At 40.3% G+C, this 20,346-nt stretch overlaps 2 protein-coding genes across 2 annotated transcripts; one reads left to right on the top strand and one right to left on the bottom strand.

The window, feature by feature from the left end:
- Window positions 1-7: 7 nt before the first annotated feature.
- On the bottom strand, window positions 8-7,837 carry TRAPPC6B (trafficking protein particle complex subunit 6B). Its single transcript, XM_054199273.1, has 6 exons — window positions 6,982-7,837; window positions 6,829-6,896; window positions 5,554-5,671; window positions 3,985-4,068; window positions 2,907-3,000; window positions 8-2,238 (listed from the first exon to the last, which is right to left on the bottom strand). Exons 1-6 carry the CDS (start codon window positions 7,060-7,062, stop codon window positions 2,207-2,209), a joined length of 477 nt encoding a protein of 158 aa, XP_054055248.1. The 5' UTR covers window positions 7,063-7,837; the 3' UTR covers window positions 8-2,206.
- Window positions 7,838-7,887: 50 nt separating this feature from the next.
- PNN (pinin, desmosome associated protein) lies at window positions 7,888-18,546 on the top strand. The gene is made up of 9 exons (XM_054199256.1): window positions 7,888-8,405; window positions 8,690-8,761; window positions 9,637-9,705; window positions 10,843-10,915; window positions 11,000-11,094; window positions 13,048-13,123; window positions 14,690-14,845; window positions 14,928-15,066; window positions 16,149-18,546. Exons 1-9 carry the CDS (start codon window positions 8,293-8,295, stop codon window positions 17,435-17,437), a joined length of 2,082 nt encoding a protein of 693 aa, XP_054055231.1. The 5' UTR covers window positions 7,888-8,292; the 3' UTR covers window positions 17,438-18,546.
- Window positions 18,547-20,346: the final 1,800 nt, after the last annotated feature.

Below are 20,346 nucleotides of genomic sequence, written 5' to 3'. Positions count from 1 at the left end.
ATCTGTATTCAATGCTTTTAATAGAAGCATTTATTAAAAAGAATGAACAAATTCGTTTTCTGTATGGTATCTTGACAAATACATTAGCTCACCTATTTATAGATTTATAGATGGAGTGCGTCACCAAGAGTATCAGCATCTGCTTGGTACATACACGACTCCCTCTGGTTTTAATTACCTTCAACAATTAAAAATCCATGTTAAAGGAACTATGAATACTGCTGGCAGCAGCACATTGATACAGAGTATTAAATGACATCTGCTTTCTGTACATTGTAGAATTTAAGTTCTTCCCCTCACTTTTAAAAATAATCATTAACCACAACCAGTTATTGATAAACCTTTACTATATCTTTAAATGATTGGCAGTTTTGCGTCTGGAATGGTAGTCTTAACTGTCCAGTAAAAATCAAAGTGAATTACAGTTACTAGTAGAGTTTTAATTCTGGAGATGCAAGTAACAATGATTCTGTGCATGTTGATACTAAATGGCTAACACACTACAGATGGACATTTCAATGTCATAACATTTTGGCTATCTATTAAGACATACAGTGCAAGTTATTTCTAATCTCTTTAGTAACATTTTCAGCATGTCGAAAGCAGCCCGAGTTGGCAACTGAAGAACCCATGAAATGCAAGAATACTAGTTTGCTAATTCTCAAGCCCTACAACTTCAACCAAATCTAAGCTATAAAGGTGAACAACCACCACAACCTTACTATAAACTGCCAGTATAGGAACCCAGCGTTTTCAATCAGTCGAACAGCTGATCTCCCCGCCAAGTACCATACTGCTGTAGTTACTTTCATCTGTGCTAGTTCTATAAACAGCACATCAGCATCCTGCTAGTTCGAGTTCTGCTCTAGATGTTTCCTAGAACTGTCAAGTTATTCAGCCACCACTAATCTGAACTAGCATTCACAGTGCCTGGAAAGATCAGAATTTGGTCACATCTTAAGCTCAAGTACAATAACCTCCTGGTTATCACATTCATAATCTATAGCTTGCCAGCCTGTAACAGCTATCTAGAAAAGGCTTGATCCATTACAAACTTCAGACCTTCCCTAGCGCTTAAGGAAGAACAGCTTCCACTGTTCTTGCCCACCATGCAACTGGAGAACATACACTTCTCCCAACACAAGAGGTAGTTATAACAATCAATCAAAGGTGCTATTTTAACATGTTAGCTTTTTTGGTTAGCCTGTTATTTACTGGTCTCAAAGTAGGAACTGAATCACTATCACAAGGCATTCCCACACTTCTGAATAAACACCATTAAGTTTCTATTATGATTCATTTGAAAGTATAAGGCCCGAACCTGCCGACAGAAAAGCCTTACAGTAACATTCATCAAAAGTTTTAACAAGATGTTTTCATGCTTACCTACAGCAAGATATGTATTGTTTTGCAAATCTTGTAACAAGCAGTATCTAGCAAACCCCAATGTCCTCAAGAGTCTTGGTGATGTCTTTATAGCTTCTTGCAGGCCTAATCATCTTCCTGCACACACTCATTACAGAAGTGAGTTGTAGCTAACAATTAAAAACAATTATGTTAATATTGAGTTTATGCACAAGCTAAAACAAATTTCCTTCTTTGGCCAATTCAGATGACCCTAGCTGTAAAATTACTGTGACACAAAAAACCAGCGGTTAATTTTAGGGAGGTAGGAGAAACTTGTGTAACTATGTAGAAGTAAGCTCTCTTCTTTACTGCTCCGTATCATTCCTACAAAGGAACTAAGCCTCCGCTGAACACCATTAATGAAGGCTGTTGGTTCACATGCCAATCGATGGCTTCCTCAGAAAAATAAAAAAGTAATTGCTGCCTCACCATTCAGAGTGAATAGGGAAAGGTAGCAGTTAAGGTGACACAAAACACGTTAGTTTCTTATTCCAATTTAGTCTTGGACAGGCTTTTCCTCTGCTCTCAAAACATGCCTCTGGTCTTCCATATGTGCTGGTTTGGCAATTTAAGTATTTTCCTGAAAACTTTTGCATAGACATGTGGACATTAATACCTTGGTATAGAATAAATTACATACCAAGATGCAAGGATAGTGTTATTTTCATGAACGTTTATTATGTGTTTTGGAATTGTGCTGCACACTGCTATAATTTACAAGCTACATACAAAGCTGAACCAAGATACTGAATCCACGGACAAAGGATTTTTAAGGTAGATACCCAGATTTGAATGTGCTCTACATCTTCTGTATCATCACCTGAAATTTACCTGCAAAAAGAAAGCAAAGCCAGATCAAAGTATGACCATTAGAGTTATTTTTCCAAGTAATTATTTTCTTGTAATTGTTTTGTAAAAAGAAATAATAAGGAACATTTCAATCTTACAGTTTAATTGTGAACAATCTAGCCATTATTTAAATTTAGCATTTAAATTTAACTCCAGCTGAACAGCTTTTTCTTTCTTTTCTTTTTTTCTTTAAGTTGAGCCATGTCCCACATCACAACAATCTTGTCAGCTAAATTTAAAAATTTGTGCAAAGTCTGTGGAAACTTTTAAATCCACATGAGCAGGTTGGGTAGTTACAATGGACTTTCTTTATGACTTCTGTAGAGAAAGAGCCTGTATCTAGCTGGTTTTTTACCTTCACTTGTTCAAATAACCTTCTGAACGTACATCCTTATGCATCTGATGCTTCCAAATGTAAATACAACTTCCTAGTTTTGCTTTCCACTCAATGTCACAAAGGTTCACCCTCTGTCAGTGTTTTCTAAACACTAAAGCATTTAGTGACAAGCCACATCCTGAAGTTCATACTGACTCCTATGGCCCAGCAGGTCCAAACCAATCCCACCTTGATAAATGCTTATGCAGTGATGAAGTCAGTAAGGAAAGTTATCAAGTGAGCTAATAATTGAATAACTCTGAGAACTACTTACATGCTGGCATTGATGAAACTTCAGCTGTTACAATACTCTTTATTCCCAAATTCGATAGGCCTCCTCTGATTAGTCCACAGGTAAATGCTAAATACTAAATATAAAGCTGCACTTTAGGTAAGTGTCAAGGGTGAAGATTGTTACTAAAGATTGAAACTAATTAGTCACGAACAAGACTTAACACTTGCACAATATAAAACTATGGAGGTTTGTTACAGTGCTTGAGAGACAGCAGAGCTCACAATACAGATTTCTCTTGTTAGAGGCACTATCTTGAGTCACTCATTTCTATTTCCATTAAACCTGTAGGAACTTAATATCCTTAAACCAATTATTTCCAAGACTTGGCTGAAATTAGCAGCTGGTACTGAAGTCAATGAAGGAGAAGCGGTCCAAGATAGCATTCTTGCACAGACCGCATCTTAGTATACAAGGGCCCACAGATACTTAGAATACATGTTGCAAAACAGAAGAAACATCTCACCAAACATCAAAAAACCCATCCCAAGAACAGTAGCCTGCAACTATGATGACTAAGAAAATCAAGAATTGAGAAACCATAAAACAGAACTGAGTGCCCCATTTCTTACATCCACCTGAACCTAAGTGCTTTATAAGAGCTTCTGCAGAGCCACTGATTTTACTGACGTAAACTATTACCCTAACTCAGTATCTACACTCAAAACTATTCTTAATTGGTGGAAGATCTTTCTGAACGTTCATATAATCTCAAAAGGTCATTCTAGGTAACAAACAGCAACTTCCAAAATGTGTTTTGGAAATTTTAAAAAAGCTTCTGAAAGCATATGCTTTACAAAGAGAAAGAAAAAATTTGTTTGACAGTGGCAGACCAGCTCCTACCATCAAGTAACTCAAACACAACAACAGCAAGTTTCACAACAACTATGACCATTTCTTGAACCATAAATCAATGCACTGTTCCAAAACAAGGTGCTAAACTTTAGCTGCCCTTTTGAAGAGTTTGTATCCATTCAATTACAAAATTTAAAGTTGTTATTAATAGATCAAGATAATTGGAATCAAACTGGTAGATCCCAAGGATAAAAATGAAGGGTACCTTTGGTGCATGTTCTAAATACTGCTTTCCTGCAGACATTTGTGTCAAGAGACGAAATTTATTGTCTTGAAGGACATAAATACCCTGTATAAAAAAATGGGGTTTTAGTTGAATACGCAGTATCATGTAATCAACATTTCATGTGAAGGGATTTGATTTGTAGATACAATATAAATGTTCTCGGGTTGAAAAATTAAATTTTAGATTAAGGCATGTGTGATTTACGTTTAAACTGTATTATTTACTTACATGAAATACCAAAACAAAAGACACTTAACTGGGAGTTTACAACAAAACCCCTAGAAAATAATATGATCAGTTAACTCTGAAAAACCATTTATTTACATTATTCTTGGAGGAGTCCTTCCAGTGCTCAGAAATAATATTTTCATTTTAGAAAGTCTTTGTTAATATATCAAATGCATGCTGATTTTTTACATTCAAATCTTAATCTTCATTTGGTATGCAACTCACTATTCTTATTCTCAAATTCAGTGAGAATTATCTTCTTTAATAGTGATACAGGCAACAATACCCAGCAGATGATCGAAGTCTAGTGTTTTCTACATTACAATTTTGTGACACAATATGCATTTTAATAAATTAAGCGTGAACACAGTATAGCTTAATCTACACCTGTCATTTTAATTTCTTTGCTAATGACCATGCTACTGTGGAACTTCATAGCCCTTGAAATTAAATTAAGGCTGCATATACAGTTGAGACCTAAGCTCAATACTGCAGCTTTCTTTGAATTCAAAACGAGATTTCTAAGGTAATTGTTATCCGTTAAAGTTATTACTCGGTAAACAGTTCACTGAAAAATAAAACCTATTTTATTTGGCACCATCCTTGTACAAATTCTCTTGTTCCTATTCTGATACGACAGGAAAATGGCCATAAGAAAACCAAGTCATTCGAAATGAAAAAGATTTTTTACTTTAGTAAAATGTCTCCTTAAATTATTTTGATCTTGCTTTAAGAACTATGGCTGTGGATACTGGAAAGGACATGTATACAACACAATGTCACCAACATGGAAATTTGGGAAGTTTTTCATCTGCTTCTTATGCAAGTATGTTCAGTAGAGTATAACTAAAGGCCTCAACTGCTGAAAACTGTAAAAAAATCTTCAAAATAAAAAAATTACTTCAAGGCAGCTGTTCTATTTAAATAGACGTTAAGGTAACAATATCACTTTCTCACACTGGTTTTCTACTAAAACGTATTTAGATACATAAAAAAGTTTCTGTTTAAGCATAATCTAATCAACTGTAACCATTACTGTGCTGTCAGTTTCTAACTCTGCAACAGCCATATGAAATTCAAAGCATTTAGTCTTTTCAAACAGAGTGGCAATAAAGACATCACAAACAATTATTCAATAGTATTCTGGAGCTACCTGCTAACGTGAACCTTAAAATTGTGCTTTTTAAAGGAAACAAATAAAGAACATTTTGGGTTTCTTACGCTGTAATTAATTCTAGACCAAGAAAAACAAAAAATGGACTTGTAACTCACAACCGTTACTGATTTTGTAAGTTAAATCTTATTCTACAGCATTAGTACCTGATGATTAGTCCTTAGGTTATCTATTTGTTTTTTGAATACAGTTGTCCAAAAATCTTTGCAAATGAACTTCATAATATCTAATTCATCCTTGAACCTGGCAGTATCTTTTGTAAACCTAAGAGATAAATGAGAAATATATCAATAATGAAGGTACACAAAACTTGACTGATTAAAAAGAAAAAGAAAATACAGAGAAATGGTACTATGCAATATCATTTTTGAGGCTGTTAGAGAAATTGGTTTTCCAACCATTGTACAGTATCATTCTACCATCACTCTGCGTTCATCAAGTATTTTAAATTAAGAGCAACACAGTGTTATCTTAATTCCTCCAATGTGACAACAGAATAAATGATTTTAACTATAAGGTTATTAAAGACAGTTGAGGTACAGAAAGACGCAAAGCACTCCATCAGTTTTATATCTTCAACTAAATGTCTAAGGAGAAGATAAACAAAAAGCTCACACCTATACTACTGCTTGGAAAGAGTCCTTCAAATACACAAAAAAAGCACTAACGCATAGGAACAAATGTAAAACTCATTCCTGTTTCCCAAAAAGGGACCCCTCTCTCTTCCTTATTTCAGAATTCTTTCCCTTTATCCTCCTGAAGGGTCTTTATCTGGCACTAAAGCATCACTTTGTTCAATGAAAGCATGACTTCAGAAGCTCAAGAGCCTCCAGACAACCTCAGAAGGAGGGCGCTGAAGCTGGATGTGCAGCAAGTCATCCTGCACTCCCAAAGGGCCTGGGAAAACAAGGAGGAAATGAATTCGGTTGCCAAGTTCCAAGGACCGAGAGCGCTTTAGAAAAACGAAATAGAGTAACCAATCATAAAATTATGCTTAAGAAAGAAGTAAAGAGAAGAAAATCATGAAACGTACCAGAAGTGGGAAACATGTAAAAATAGGTCTACAAAAGGTGCAATTGAAAAGGATTGTAAGTGCTGAAAGTACCCATATACCCTGAGTTTGCATGACGGAAAGCACTGGGAAAATGCACACTCCAAAACTGCCCTGTGGCATTCAAACACGGGTCTTCACAAGAATGAAGTGCCAAAAGGGAGGATGTCAGAACGTTTAACAAGAGGGACACATCCCCAGCGTAACCCTCTGTCCGCCCAGATCACCGAGCGGCTTCCCACCCAGCGGGCCAACGCCGCCGTCCCCGGCCGGCCGGGAAGGAGGGAGGGGGCGTGGGCCCTGTCCGGGCAGAGGCGGGGGAAGGCCCCCGAGAAGGAGCAAGGCCCGCCGGCGCCGGGAGCGGACTCACCTCTCAATCAGCCCCTGCCCGACGCGGAAGCCCATGCTCTCCAGCTTGGTGGTGCACCGCCCGTTCTCCTGCAAGACACAAGGCGCCGCTGCCGCTTTACCCCCGCAGCTGTCCGGCGGCCCCCCCAGGGCGGCCCCGGCCCCACTCGCTCACCCCTTCGCCCTGCTCGGCGGCGCGGTACAGCCCCGCCACCATCTCGTTGTGCAGCAGCAGGAAGAGCGCCTCGTCCGCCATCTCCGCTCCGCAGCGGGGCTCTCCCCGCCCGGCGCCGCCGCAACGGCCAGCTGCCGCTGGGCCCCAACGCCGCCGCGCCGCCCCTTCCGGCCCCTGTCAGCCGCTGATGCTCCCGGCAGAGGCGGAGGGGCCCGGTGGCCTGACTGGTTCTCCCCGCCGGGGAACCGCTCGGCGTTCCCGACCCACCGCCGCCCGGGGAAGGCCTCCTGTCGGCCGAAGCCTCTCCCAAGGCGGACCTTTAACTTCCAGAGCCCGCCGCCTCAGGGAGCGGCGCGAACCGGGGCTGCGCGAGTGCCGTGAAGGGCGGCCGGAGCTGGGGAGGGGAGAGGAGGGCAAACACAACCCCTCCCTGCGGAGCTGCCCCACCTCGTACTACTTGGGGCTGAAATAGGGAGTAGGGGGGTATCGTGGGTCCTTTATTGCCTGCAGCTGGTCACCCGTTCATTCGCCATTTCCTGCCGCTGTGACACGGCGCCGGGCTCCGCGCCGGGAGTGGGGAGGGGGAGGCGTCACCCCCGCCCCTCCACAGGACCGGCGCCGGCTACCCGGCGGGGCGGAGCCGTAGCTGAACGCTCGGCCGGCGCTAGGAGTAACGTCCCTTAACGGCGCTTTACGGCCGCCTAACGGAGGAGCACGAGCCACCCGGCTTCATGTGGCGGGCGGCCGCCGGGCCCCACCAGAACGCCACTGCCATCTCCCGACCCGCGCGCCAGCCCTCAGTAACGCCCCCACCTATTGGCTGGCCTGGCGCGGCGGCCTCGGTAAGGGGAGCGGTGATTGGCCCCCGCCGCCCGCGTGCGGGCCCATCGGCCCCACAGAGAGTGGGGCAAGTAGGATGCGTCCCGGGTGGGTGGGGATAAGCGTCCTCGGAGTGGCTTTCTGATTGGGCTACGGGAAAATGACGCATTGAGTTCTCATTAGCTCTGGGCAATGTCAATCCTTCGGTTGATTCGCAGGGCTTGGCAGGCAGAGACTCCCGCTAGTTGGTCGGCCGAGATGCCAGTCTGCCTGCGGGCCCTGATGATTGGTAAGCGCCTTCTCGGCGGGGCGACCCCTTTCCTCTGATGACCGCTTATTGGCGGTCGGAGGGGACGACCGAGGGGGCTATTGGCTGCGCTCTCCCGGCCCGCGGCTGCCGGCGTGGTGGGCGGGGCCCTCTCCCCCCTGCCTCCCCCCCATTACCCAGCGGTGCCTTGCGCTGGGCCCCGGGTAGGCCGCGCTGCGGGCGGGATGGCGGTGGCGGTGCGCGCGCTGCAGGAGCAGCTGGAGAAGGCCAAGGAGAGCCTCAAGCACGTGGACGAGAATATCCGCAAGCTCACGGGACGGGACCCCAATGACGTGAGGTGCGGCGTGGTGGTGGGGAACGGCCCGGCGGGGGGGAACGGGAGCGGCCGGGCCGGGGTGGGAGTGAGGGGAGCTGGCGTGTCCTCTGTGAGGGGGGCGAGTGAGGGGGAGGAAGGCCGCTGCGCCTGCCGTGGGTGGGGGTGTGGAGGACACGCACACACAACTGTGGGGTTTCGTGAGGGAACGGTCGTGGCCGCGGGCACCTCAGCGGCTCCCTGCAGCGGCTCAGGGAGGGGGGGGTGGCGGGGCAGGAAGCGCTAACGGTGCCCGCCGTCTCTTGCAGGCCCCCTCAAAACAGACTGCTAGCCATCACAGGCCCTGGTGGAGGTAGAGGGCGTGGGAGCTTATTGCTGAGGTAAGGAGCTGCAGGCGCGGGCGGTGGGGGTTCTTCACCCCTTTACCCGGGCATTGGTTTGCTGTTCTTAGGCTGGGGTGTTTTATGTTTCTCATCTCGTTACTCGTTGTACTGCTATTTGAGTAAGCAGGCACCGAAGCTGGCCTGCAGGGCATGTGGGGTTTCATATCACCACATGAAATATAAAGTACCTCCTCGTTCTCAGTTATAACAAGTTTAAACCGGTGGTTTTCCCTACGCCTTTCAGCCGTTAGCCTAAAAAATAAGGGGAAGCATCAAATTTAAGGGAGGACCTTGTTGCTTTGAAATCACTCAAAATCAATCACTCAGTAATTAAGAAGGTGATAGCTGTTCCAGGAAGAGTAGAAAGAGTTGAAGTCATCAGAAATTTTAAAACATACATAGGTAAAACCGCTAGTGTTTTGTTGTAGGCTTGCTTTTTTTTTTTCTTTTTTTCCTCCTTTTCGCCACTCTCTCCCCCCAAGTAGAGTGAAAAGGCCAATTTTTGTTTAGTAGTTCTTTCCTAATGGAGTATGTAGTGAGATTTTTTTGTTGAATTTCAATACTGAACTGCTGGTTAAAGCTTAATACATCTTGAAAACTATTGCAGATATGAATGCTTGAACATAACAGGGCTCTTTGATTTAGTGTAGCTACTCAATTAAATAAGTGCAGAAATGCAGATTTAAATTAGTTGGTCCACAAGCAGTACATTTAAACACTTTATTGCAGTAGTAACAGTAAGTGATGATAGATCCGAGGAAAGTGCATTGGTACATCATGATCACAAAGCCAAAATACAGGATTGTGCAGGTTTAAGGTTGACCTAGGGGTTAGCCTAACTTGTTCTGAGATCACAAGTGTTTTCTTTTTAGGCGTGGATTCTCGGATAGTGGAGGAGGACCCCCAGCCAAACAGAGGGATCTTGAAGGGGCATCCAGTAGGTATGTGCAAAAACTGATGCAGAGAGCTTGCTTTATCAGAATGAGAATTTATAGCAGTAAATTTAAAATGCTTAGATTCAATAACTGATGACTTTCACTATCTTCTTCAGAAATTACATATTCAAGACTTGTTGGAAATATATTTGAATGCTAGCAATTGATGGTGGTAGAGTCTTTTTTTTTTTTTCTTTCATACCTTATGGTAATATAAATATTATAGCAATAATATAAAGATAGAGCAATACAAAGATTCTTGGAGTTTTCTGTTTTACTTGGTCTACAGTGTGCTATATTATATTCTGCTTAATAAACTAGACTTATCCTACAGGAGACACAAATTGAATTACAATTGAGATCTGTTCAATAAATTAAATGTGTACAGTGTGACAATAGATTCAGATTTTGAACTTTCACATTTGGATGCAGATCAGTCAGATGTGGCCAATTATAGTGAGCTTCATTCTATGGGCACTTACATGCAATGGTAGTTCTTGACTAAAGGAAGGCTTGCTCTTGAATTTTTAAGTTAACACAAAATGAATACTGTGAAACGGCTTTACCAGTAGTAAAGCTGAGAGTGAAAGCTGAAAATAACTTTTATTTAACACACTGCATAGTTGTTCTTTGTTAAAGCCTCAGTTCATCCAAGTTCTCAGGTCCTAAGTGCTCTGTCCCTCCTCACCCGTTTTCTTGCTATTTGGCTTAAATAGCAATTCCCATTTGAAAAATCATACCAACCTTTATATCTTGACGCATTTAAATCTGTCTCACAATCCCCGTATACCAGTAGCCATTTTAGAGATTTTGGGGTGGAAAAAAAAGTGCAAACATTTAAAAACAAAAAATAAATTCTAAAGGTATTCTATAAAGTAAAATATGGTAGTAGTGTGGACTCTTCTGTTTTACTTCACTGTTCAAGTTGTATTAAAACTTAACTGCTTTCTCTCACTGGTTTTTACCAACAGTAGCTTCTGTCTGTAAGATGCTACTTACTGGCCATTGGAACGGTGGGGAGATTTTTACTGGAAGCATTGGTTCTTCTGACTAGATACGCAGATTTGTATTTTTCTTATGTTAGATCAGATGCTGTCCTAAATATATGTTCTCTAGTGACCGCTAATGTTTTTTCTTCCTCAGGCTGGGTGGAGAACGTCGGACAAGAAGAGAATCACGCCAAGAAAGCGACGGAGAGGATGATGATATTAAAAAGGTAATACATGGTAAATGGAGCCCTGCAGGAAGAACCTTGCTTATCTGGAACACAAAGAAAGTAGTTTGTTTTTCTTTGTTGTAGCCAGCGTTGCCATCTTCTGTTGTGGCTACCTCCAAAGAGCGAACACGTCGAGACCTTATACAAGATCAAAATATGGATGAGAAAGGAAAACAAAGGTATGCAGAAATCTCTTCAAGCACTGATGTGGTACTTTTGAGTGCTAGGATAGGAAGTAGCTTTAGATTTAAAAAGTATTATACAGGTGCTATTATGTATCAAAGATGATGTTCATGAGGTACCATAATGGTATAAAATTGATTTTTAAAAAATATTCTCTCAAAATATTTAACAGCAGTAACAACACTTTGTTCACGTAACTGACAGGGGTTCTGCTTCTCAGGCCACCTACAGGAATAGACTTGTTAGTGCTATTGTAACTGATTGTCTTTGAGTCAGACAAAAATACATAGCTTCATTGGTTACTTAACATTATGGACTGCTACAGTTGTTTTCGTACATCATTTATTTTGTTGGCTGAAGGAGGCTTTTGGGTGTGGGTTTTTCCCTTTTTTCTTTTAATGCAGTAGTTCCATCGTGTGTTTCTTTTACTACTTTTAGGCTCGTTATTGTGTGCTCAGTCTGACCTTCCTTTTGCTCGCTTCTTTTTAAATTCCTTCTGTGTTTATCTCCTTTTTCCTATATTTTATTTGTGTCAGGGTAGCGTATAAAAGTTCTTGCTGAAATGTAGCTCTATTGGGAAGAGGTGTTGGAAGAGCAAATTTGCAACTGTGTCTAGCCTCTTGGACTCCATCCCCTTCAGTCTGTAACTCACCTGGTGCAATAATAATCCATACCTCAAATAAATCGAAGAGTGAGAGCTGGAATAAGGAACTATAGAGAGTTTCTCTGAAAAGGAGCACAGATCATTTAGCACAGGAAAGGCACTTTGCTTGCTTTTACAGTTATAGCAGCACTAACACGCTGCTGTTGCTTCCATCGCTGGTTTCCAGCTGCTTTTCTCACAGAATGACTTTCCAAATTCTTAGTGGACTTCCTAGAGCTTCAGTCACTAAAAGTTTGTTTCCTCAGAATTGCAGCTTTACCATTTTGCACTTCAGTAGTCTTCTGGGGAGATGAGAAAAACAGTGTTGATCTCTGTGACTTGTGGTGGAAAAAGGCTCTTTAGGAGGACAGCATCCATTGAATTCTTGATTTTGCTCAACATCTTCTGGGATGTCATTCATATACAAATACATTTTGAGTAGTCTCTAGCTCTCGATTCTTTATTTGTTCCTGTTTCTACTGTTTAGTATACAAGTACCTTTACCTTTCCATGTCAGGTTTGTACCACTGTAGTAGAGTGGTACTGAGCAAAGAGAGTAGCATTTCTTTTCTCTTTTAATTAGGTAAAAGTTCAAGGTGAATAAGAGAGCCTGCGGCTTGCTGTAAAGCCTTAATTTGGGATTAAACGGAAAGAAAGAAAAGGTGCTGAAATTCAATAAATTAGTTCATGTTCAGAAGAAAGGAATTCCTTGAAGAATTTTACTTATCTAAGTTTTCTCAAACAACACTTAACTGGATGAGAGCAATTCTGCTTTCATTCCATAGCGCAGTGTCTCATTGTAGAAGATATCGTTAGGCAAACTGTGACAGATAAGCTTTCACTCCTCTGTGGCTCCATTTCTCCTTAATCCTCTGAGCTGGGCAGGAAGCGGGGGGGTATGTTTTTCAGAAAGACCAATGACCTTCCAGTTCCTTGTTGATGGCTTACACTGTATTTAATCAGCCTTTTCTTCAGTGCTCTCTGCTTTTGAATATTTTTTTTTTTGTTTCCTTTGTGTCATTATTTCCAGATGTAAAATGTGCAGGCTTCCAATTTTCCCAGTGCTAACCATGCTATATTACAGATAGGAGTTGTGTCTTACTCTTAAACAAAATATGATGTGTCACTGTAAATTATATCCTTGACTGTTGGCGTTGTCAATATGTGTTCTATTGCTAATGGCCTTGAGTAATACTGAGCCTTTAAAAATAAACATCTCTGAGGTGGAAAGTTTCTCTGATTGTTTATGCAAATAAAAATCCTGGTACTTTAACTGAATCTCAAGCTTCTTTTTGCTTTTATTCAGGAATCGACGTATATTTGGCTTGTTGATGGGCACACTTCAAAAATTTAAGCAGGAGTCCACAGTTGCTACTGAGAAGGTACTTATTTTTAGTTCTATCAGATTGTAAATAAAGCAAAATTGTGTGATTAAGCTGCTTCAAATAGGAATGAAAATTCCCCATGGTGTAGGTTGCAGGTGCAACAAATTGGTAAGAGTGCATGTAGGTTTTTGTTTACTTTAGTGGAATTGAGGTGGGAGGCAGGAATGGGACTCTTAACAATTTCATAACTTTACACTATGTCTGACCGTTGCAGAAGTGAAAAGACAGTGTTTTGTTGATTTTTTTTTTCTTAAATTTCTGTACAATTTTAAAGCATGTAAAACACAAAATAGATTCTCTTTTCTTGTTTACATTATTTGGGGATCATTTCAAAGTAAATGGAATTTAATCAGGTAACTATTTAATAGGTCATAGGCTTCTGTAAATAATGGTGATTCAGTGTTGCTGAAGGAATGCCTACCCTGATGTGTTCCAGATGTTTAAATTAACCAAGTATACAGAAATGTATGGTTGTATTACGCTATCTGTTTGACTACAAATGTCTTCCCCCTCCCGGTATAGATAACAAGAATTCCTGTTTTTAAGAAATGGGTATGCAATTGTACTGAAGTGAAGGCTTTGCATAGTTCAGTGGTAACTTCAAAAAACTTGTATATGGGATGGTGGTAATGTTATTCCTAGTATGTCCATTTAAATTGTGGAGGGTATGGTATTTGCTTACTGTTGCCCTAAATGGGTTGTTCAGTTAATACTAACAACCTTTAGATCAAAAAAAGGCTTTGAAAGTTCTACTTTCAGAAGTCCAGTGGAAGCAGATACAAAGTCATTAAACTTAAAGCCTTTTCTGTGTAGTGTTAGCATAGCTGGCTTGCAGTGTTGGTATTGATTTCAGATTCAGTATTTGGATATCCTGCTGGTTTATCTACCTTGTCATGTAGCGCATGAGAAAGGACCAAAGTTCTCTGTTGCCTGCTTGCCTTTCGAACAAGAAACTATTGATTAGGATGGTCTAGAAACATGGAGTCTTTGTCTAATTTATAGCAGTATGTGTTTGCATAAAGAGACTTTGGGGAGTTACTGCTCTTTGCAATATTTTCCTGAGAATTCGTATACGCATTGTTCTCTTCATACATAAGAACTTACTATAAATCAAAGTAGAGGCCTAAGGAGTTTTATGACAGCTATTTTTTTTTGTCCAGGCAATAAATTTTTTTTTTTTTTTAGACAACTATTGTACAATCTAAGCATATGGCTGTCTAGGAAATAGAAACAGGGCATTGCTGGATTACAGTAATATATCTAATTAGCAATGAATATCCTGGAAGCATTCACAATGTAATTTGTTTTATTGATCCAAATTGAATGATAGAAAATCTGACGAATCCACAGGGGCCCGTAATTTTATAGCTAACCCACAAAAAATGAGGCGCCAGCAAGCAATGACACTCTTTTCTTCCATTACCTGTAATTTAGGAGATATTTCTTACTGTGTTTCTAGGAATGCCTTTAATGGTGTAAATAATTCAAAATTTTAATTGAACCAAACTAGAACACTTTGTTGATTTAGAAAAAATATGTAATATACTTCTTTCCTTATCTTAGCAAAAGAGACGACAAGAAATTGAACAAAAACTTGAAGTGCAGGCAGAGGAAGAAAGAAAGCAAGTTGAAAACGAAAGGCGAGAACTATTTGAAGAAAGACGTGCTAAACAGACAGAGCTGCGGTTACTGGAGCAAAAGGTTGAGCTTGCTCAGTTGGTGAGTTTTAGTTTTGCTCTTGATCTTTGTCTTGTTTAAACTATTCTTGTGTATCTCAGGGTTATTTTCTTTCACTTCTCAGCAAGAAGAATGGAATGAACATAACGCTAAAATAATTAAATACATAAGAACGAAGACAAAACCCCATTTATTCTACATACCTGGCAGAATGTGTCCTGCTACACAGAAGCTGATGGAAGAGTCACAGAAAAAGATGAATGGTAAGTGGTCTTGGTGATACAAAGGCCCTTGTTCTTGCCTCCCTTTTGATGTTTGCTGTACACATTTCTTTTAAGTTTTTAAGTGTCTCTGCTTTAATACATTGATTTCATGGTTAGGACAAACTGTATGTTCTTGCACGGGTGTTCATCATAAGTGAACATTACTCTTTCAGTGACTTATTTTTATGTTGGATGAGCTTTGGTTCTCTTACAAGAAGTCAAAAGAGGTGTATGAATAATCTCAGAGGTATGTGTTTAAAACATAGTCCTTTATATCAGGTTTAGTACCCAGATGTATGCCAGTGCAGCAACTTAGTTTTTGAGAAGGCAGATTCTATGGATTGAAGACCCAAGGAAATGCAGTTTTTTCAGGTTTTTACAAAGGAATTGAGAAGCGTTTTCTTAAGCACAGCACTAGAATTTTATGATGATTTTTTTTTACCTTAATGTGTGTTCATTTCTGTTTCACAGGATGACTATATTTTTCTTTTGGAAAACAATTTAAAATACTGCAGTCGCTGGTAGTCCTACTGTTCTTTTTTATTAAACTGAAAAAGTATTGTGTTGTGGGTTTTGTTTGTGTTTTTGTTTTTTTCTTACGGAGCTTTTCTTCCTTGTGTGGGGTTGGGGGGTAAGAGAAGCTAGCTCACCTGTCTGAATACCATACATTATTTAAGCTTTCTTAATACCTAACCAGCTTTTTGCTGATTCTTACTGTCTTTTGTTTACCTTAGGAAGTATAACCATGTTAATATATAAATACCAGGAAATTAAGGTATTATTTTGATATACTGTTGGTTGGATTGATTTTAATAAAGGCAAAAACTCTTTTTGTTAGCTTAGATTTAGGACTTTACTGCTCTGATACTCAACTGAGCTGACTATCCCTTTTGCTTTGTTTTCTTAAGGTAACTAGCAGTCTTTGTCATTATGCATGAATGGCTTGCTCCTTCACAGTGAATAAGGATGCAGTATTTATAAGTTAAAACAATTTGATAACTTACTAGCTTATAGTTAAGGGGAAAATAGACTTCAGTGTCTGTAGATTATCTGAAACTATTATTTGTGCGTTTATTCCCTAGCAATCTTTGAAAGCAGGCGAAATGAATTTGCAGAGCAGATAAACAAAATGGAGGCCAGGCCCAGAAGACAATCTGTGAAGGAAAAAGAACAGCAGGAGGTGCAGAATGAAGAAAAGAAGGAAGAACAGAACAAGGAGCAGGAAGAGGGTAAGGTGGTTCAGCAGGTGGAAGAGTTGGAGACAGGTAATCAGCACAATGATGTAGAAATGGAGGAGGCAGGGGAGGAAAAGGGAAAAATAGGTTCAGGGCATAGCGATGCAGAGAAAGAACAGGAAGAGGATGAACAGAAACATGAAATGGAGATTAAAGTAGAAGAGACTACTGAGGTGAGGGAGAATGACAAGCAAGAGGATGGTCAGCATGAAGAGGTCACTGTAGTAAAAGAGGAAAGTGAAAACATTCAGCCAGTGGATAATGAGCAGGATGTGGCTGAAATGAATGAGGCAGATAGTGTAGAACCTGTAGAAAATGAAAATGGCAAAGAAGTGGAACCAGAAACAGAGTGTGATGCTCAAACAGAGAAAGCATGTAGTGATCCTTCTCCCGAGAAGGAGAAAGGAATTAAAGCAGAAATTGAAGCTGAACCTGAAGAAAAACAGGAGAAGGCACCTGAAGCTCAGCCAGAACCTGTGGCTGAGGCTCTTTCTCAGCCACAGTCTGTGCCGCTGCCACAGTCACCTCAGTTGTCTCAGGCCACTCAGGATACAGAGCCCCCGGCAGACAAGGATGAAAATGCTGTGGTGTCTGTAAAGGTGGTTGAGGCACAGACAGAGCAGAGTCAGGCACCGAGTGTAGAAATTAAGAGTAAGACTAGGAGTAGAAGCAGGGGTAGGGCAGGGAACAAAACTGGTAAGAGTCATAGCCGTAGTAGCAGCAGCAGTAGCAGCAGTAGTACTTCAAGCAGCACTACTAGTGGAAGTAGTTCCAGCACTGGCAGCAGTAGCAGTCGGAGTAGTTCCACCAGCAGCAGCACTACAAGTGGAAGTACTAGCAGGGACACTAGTAGCAGTAGCTCTACCAGTAGTGAAAGTCGAAGTCGAAGCCGAGGAAGAGGGCATAACAGAGATAGAAAACGCAGAAGGAGCACGGACAGGAAGCGAAGGGATGCTTCAGGAGTAGATAGAAGTCACAAGTCCTCAAAAGGTGGTAGCAGAGATACCAAAAGCTCAAAGGATAAAAGTTCAAGATCTGACAGAAAGAGGTCTATTTCAGAAAGTAGTCGGTCAGGCAAGAGAACTTCACGGAGTGAAAGAGACCGTAAATCAGACAGGAAAGACAAAAGGCGTTAACAGAAGAGACCAAGCTTGCTTAGCCTAATCTTTGCAGCAGAAGATTATTTGAGTGAAAGGATTCCTTGTAAGGAGGAGGAGAAGGCTGCCTTAAGAATTGCATGCTGTAAAAAATCTTTTGGAAAAATGCAGACTGTTTACCAGGCATTCTTGTACTTTTTACATAATTTTGTAAAAGGTTACTTACCAAAATTGTGTGAAGTTCCTGAAAATGTAAAAATAAAAGATTAACACTCCTTTGCATCTTTTTTTAAATATCCTGTACTCATTAAGATCCTCTGTATATTTTAATAGGTAAACCTTTAAGTAGGTGTGATCACTTCTTCTGTATCATACACTTTTTTTTTTGTAGAAATAAATGTGCATTTTAAATAAATTGTTTGAGATGTCCTGTTGACAATTAAATTCCCCGTTTAGATCATACATAGGGAGGCAATGTTGCAGGAAGCCTAAAATTTTCCTTTTCCCCTCTATTCTATTCCTTGAAAGAATCGGAATCTTAAGACCCAGTAAAGGAGTAATCTCTCCAGTGCTGGGTAGGAAAGGAAAGTAATAGATTTGGATCTATACCTTTTGTTTTCTTCTGTAATCACAAGCTCTTACTCAACTCTTATCTTCCAGTTTTATAAAACTTCTTCCTATTCATAGGCAAGCAGTGATGAAATGGGAATGTTAACACTGGCCAAAATAGCTCAAGTTAGTCTGGAATACCACTCTTAGCTGCTTCCTTAAGGTGCTTTGTTAGTATTTACATCTGTGTTCTGGATACAGTTAATCTGTTTAATGATGTTCCTTGCTTTGATGGCCAGTGGAGGAAAGACTTCAGCTTGCTTCTCAACCAGGATTCTTTTTATTTTAGTTGCAGACTAATCTTTGATCCCTTCATACCACTAGGAATAAATACATTGCAGTGTTGGAGTTACCCGGGGCTACCTAATACTAATGTTGTGTGCGTGCAAGAATGCTTTCTGAATGTATTTACTACAACTTAAAGTGGTATGGTGTTATCTATGAAGGTGAATACTGTTTTTATATAATTTTGTATGGAAAACAATAACATCTGTCGCTCTGTTCTGTACATGTGCAAATAAATGTGGCTTTGTAGACTACTCTCTTGATGCCTATGATGTTTTCTATAACATGGGTGTATTACCCTAGTCTTTCTACACTTAAAGCATAAATTATAATTCCAGGTGGCTGTACCTTAGAAGCTCTGTATCCAAAATTGTTCTTATAGGCTTTAACTAATGCCTATTAACTGAGTATGAAACACTGCTATAATCTGTCTTGTCTTGGCAGGGAGAGAATTCTCATATGCCAAATGGAGACCAGGAAGTCCTAGAAAGATTTCAGGCTGGAAATGACATGGAAGCTTATTTTAGTATACAAAATGCCATATATACCCATTTTTCTGGAACATAGAGCAGACTTTTGCAGAGTTCTGTTTTCAAGGGTATCAATTTTTGGATTTTTGCATCTGAACTCAGAGTAGTGGCAGACTTCTGAAGTGCTGAACTTCCTGGTTTAAAGAAACATGTCTAGCAAGGGATGAAGCGGAGTGTTCCTTCAGCACAAATAGACACAGAGGGAAAGTTCCTCCGGCTTCCCCCTTCTCAACAAGTTCAGTACTTTATTCTGATTCTTCAGTCCCTTTGCTACTTCAGTATCCTCTCTGCCTCTGCTTCTCTACACCTAGGAATCATTTTTACTTCTTGTCAGTAGTCTCCAACCATATTTTCCTTCCCTTCAGAGGAATGTGGTGGTTTACTGTGCTTTTTTTTTTTTTTCCTGAAGGACAAGCAAAAGTTCAAATGCCTTATTGAAGATGTTAAACACAGCAGTTTACCACAAGGAACAAAATTTTATACTGAGTAGTTGAGTAAATGTTACCGTTTTGCATGTTTCGACTAACTTCACATTTCAAATTGCCTTTGGAAGTAATTTTAATTTTGTCAATTAATTATATTTTTTTCCTAACATTGAGTGCTTTTAAGGTTTCTTATTTTGATCTTCATTGAGTGATTCAGTGCTGTAGTGTATTTACTGTACAGGTTTTAATGGCTGATACTGTAGTCATTATGCAAAGCTGAAGAAGTAGGTTGCTGGTCTGAAGCCACTGGTTTCAGAGGAGCAGGGTTTATAAAAACAATGTGGTGGGTCCTGGTAAATTAAATAGGGATTGGATTGATTACGTTGTTTGAGGCTGTATTACAGGCAGCAATGTGATTTTGAGAAGGTGAAAATACTTTTGTTGCGTATGAAGCTGATGATGTATTTGATAGTTTAACGTTTGTTAGCAGAAACTTACTGCCATGGTTAAACTGTGCTGTTAATTAATAGTTAGCCTTGCTAAATCTAAGCAGCTCAATGCAACATAAACAGCGTGTGATAATTTCATAAGAATGAAGTTTGCTAAAAGCTATATATTCCAACCAATATTCCACTACAGAAATAGTATAAGATAGTAGTGTACTATTAATACAATATTGTATAAACACCTGTGTCTTTATAAAGCAGTAGTATTTTTAGTAATTATTACATTTGCCCTCAAGGTCCCATCCTCTTACTCTGAAACAATTTCGGAGCTGTGGGATAGGGCTGAGACCATGGATGCAATTTCCTTCCTGTGTTCCCAGTCTACTGTTTCAAAGAGCTGACAATTTCTAGACTGAATTTGATACAACAGATTGGAGCTTCTGAGAATTAAGTGCAGATAGCATTAGGGGTAGGAAATGATTAAAACACTTTCTTATTTCCCTTCCCCATAATGGTGAGTAAAGATCAAAGGACAAATACCTCGTTCTCTTTTCACTCAAGTAGTGTAGGAAAAGGAACAATCAAGAAGAAAAATTAAGCATGAAGTTGAGATGCTTTATGTGAGTGGGCAACATACCGTGTATGCTGTATGC

This window comes from Rissa tridactyla, chromosome 4 (assembly GCF_028500815.1).
Source record: "Rissa tridactyla isolate bRisTri1 chromosome 4, bRisTri1.patW.cur.20221130, whole genome shotgun sequence".
NCBI lineage: Eukaryota > Metazoa > Chordata > Aves > Charadriiformes > Laridae > Rissa > Rissa tridactyla.
This window is presented reverse-complemented; position numbering and strand designations above follow the sequence as displayed.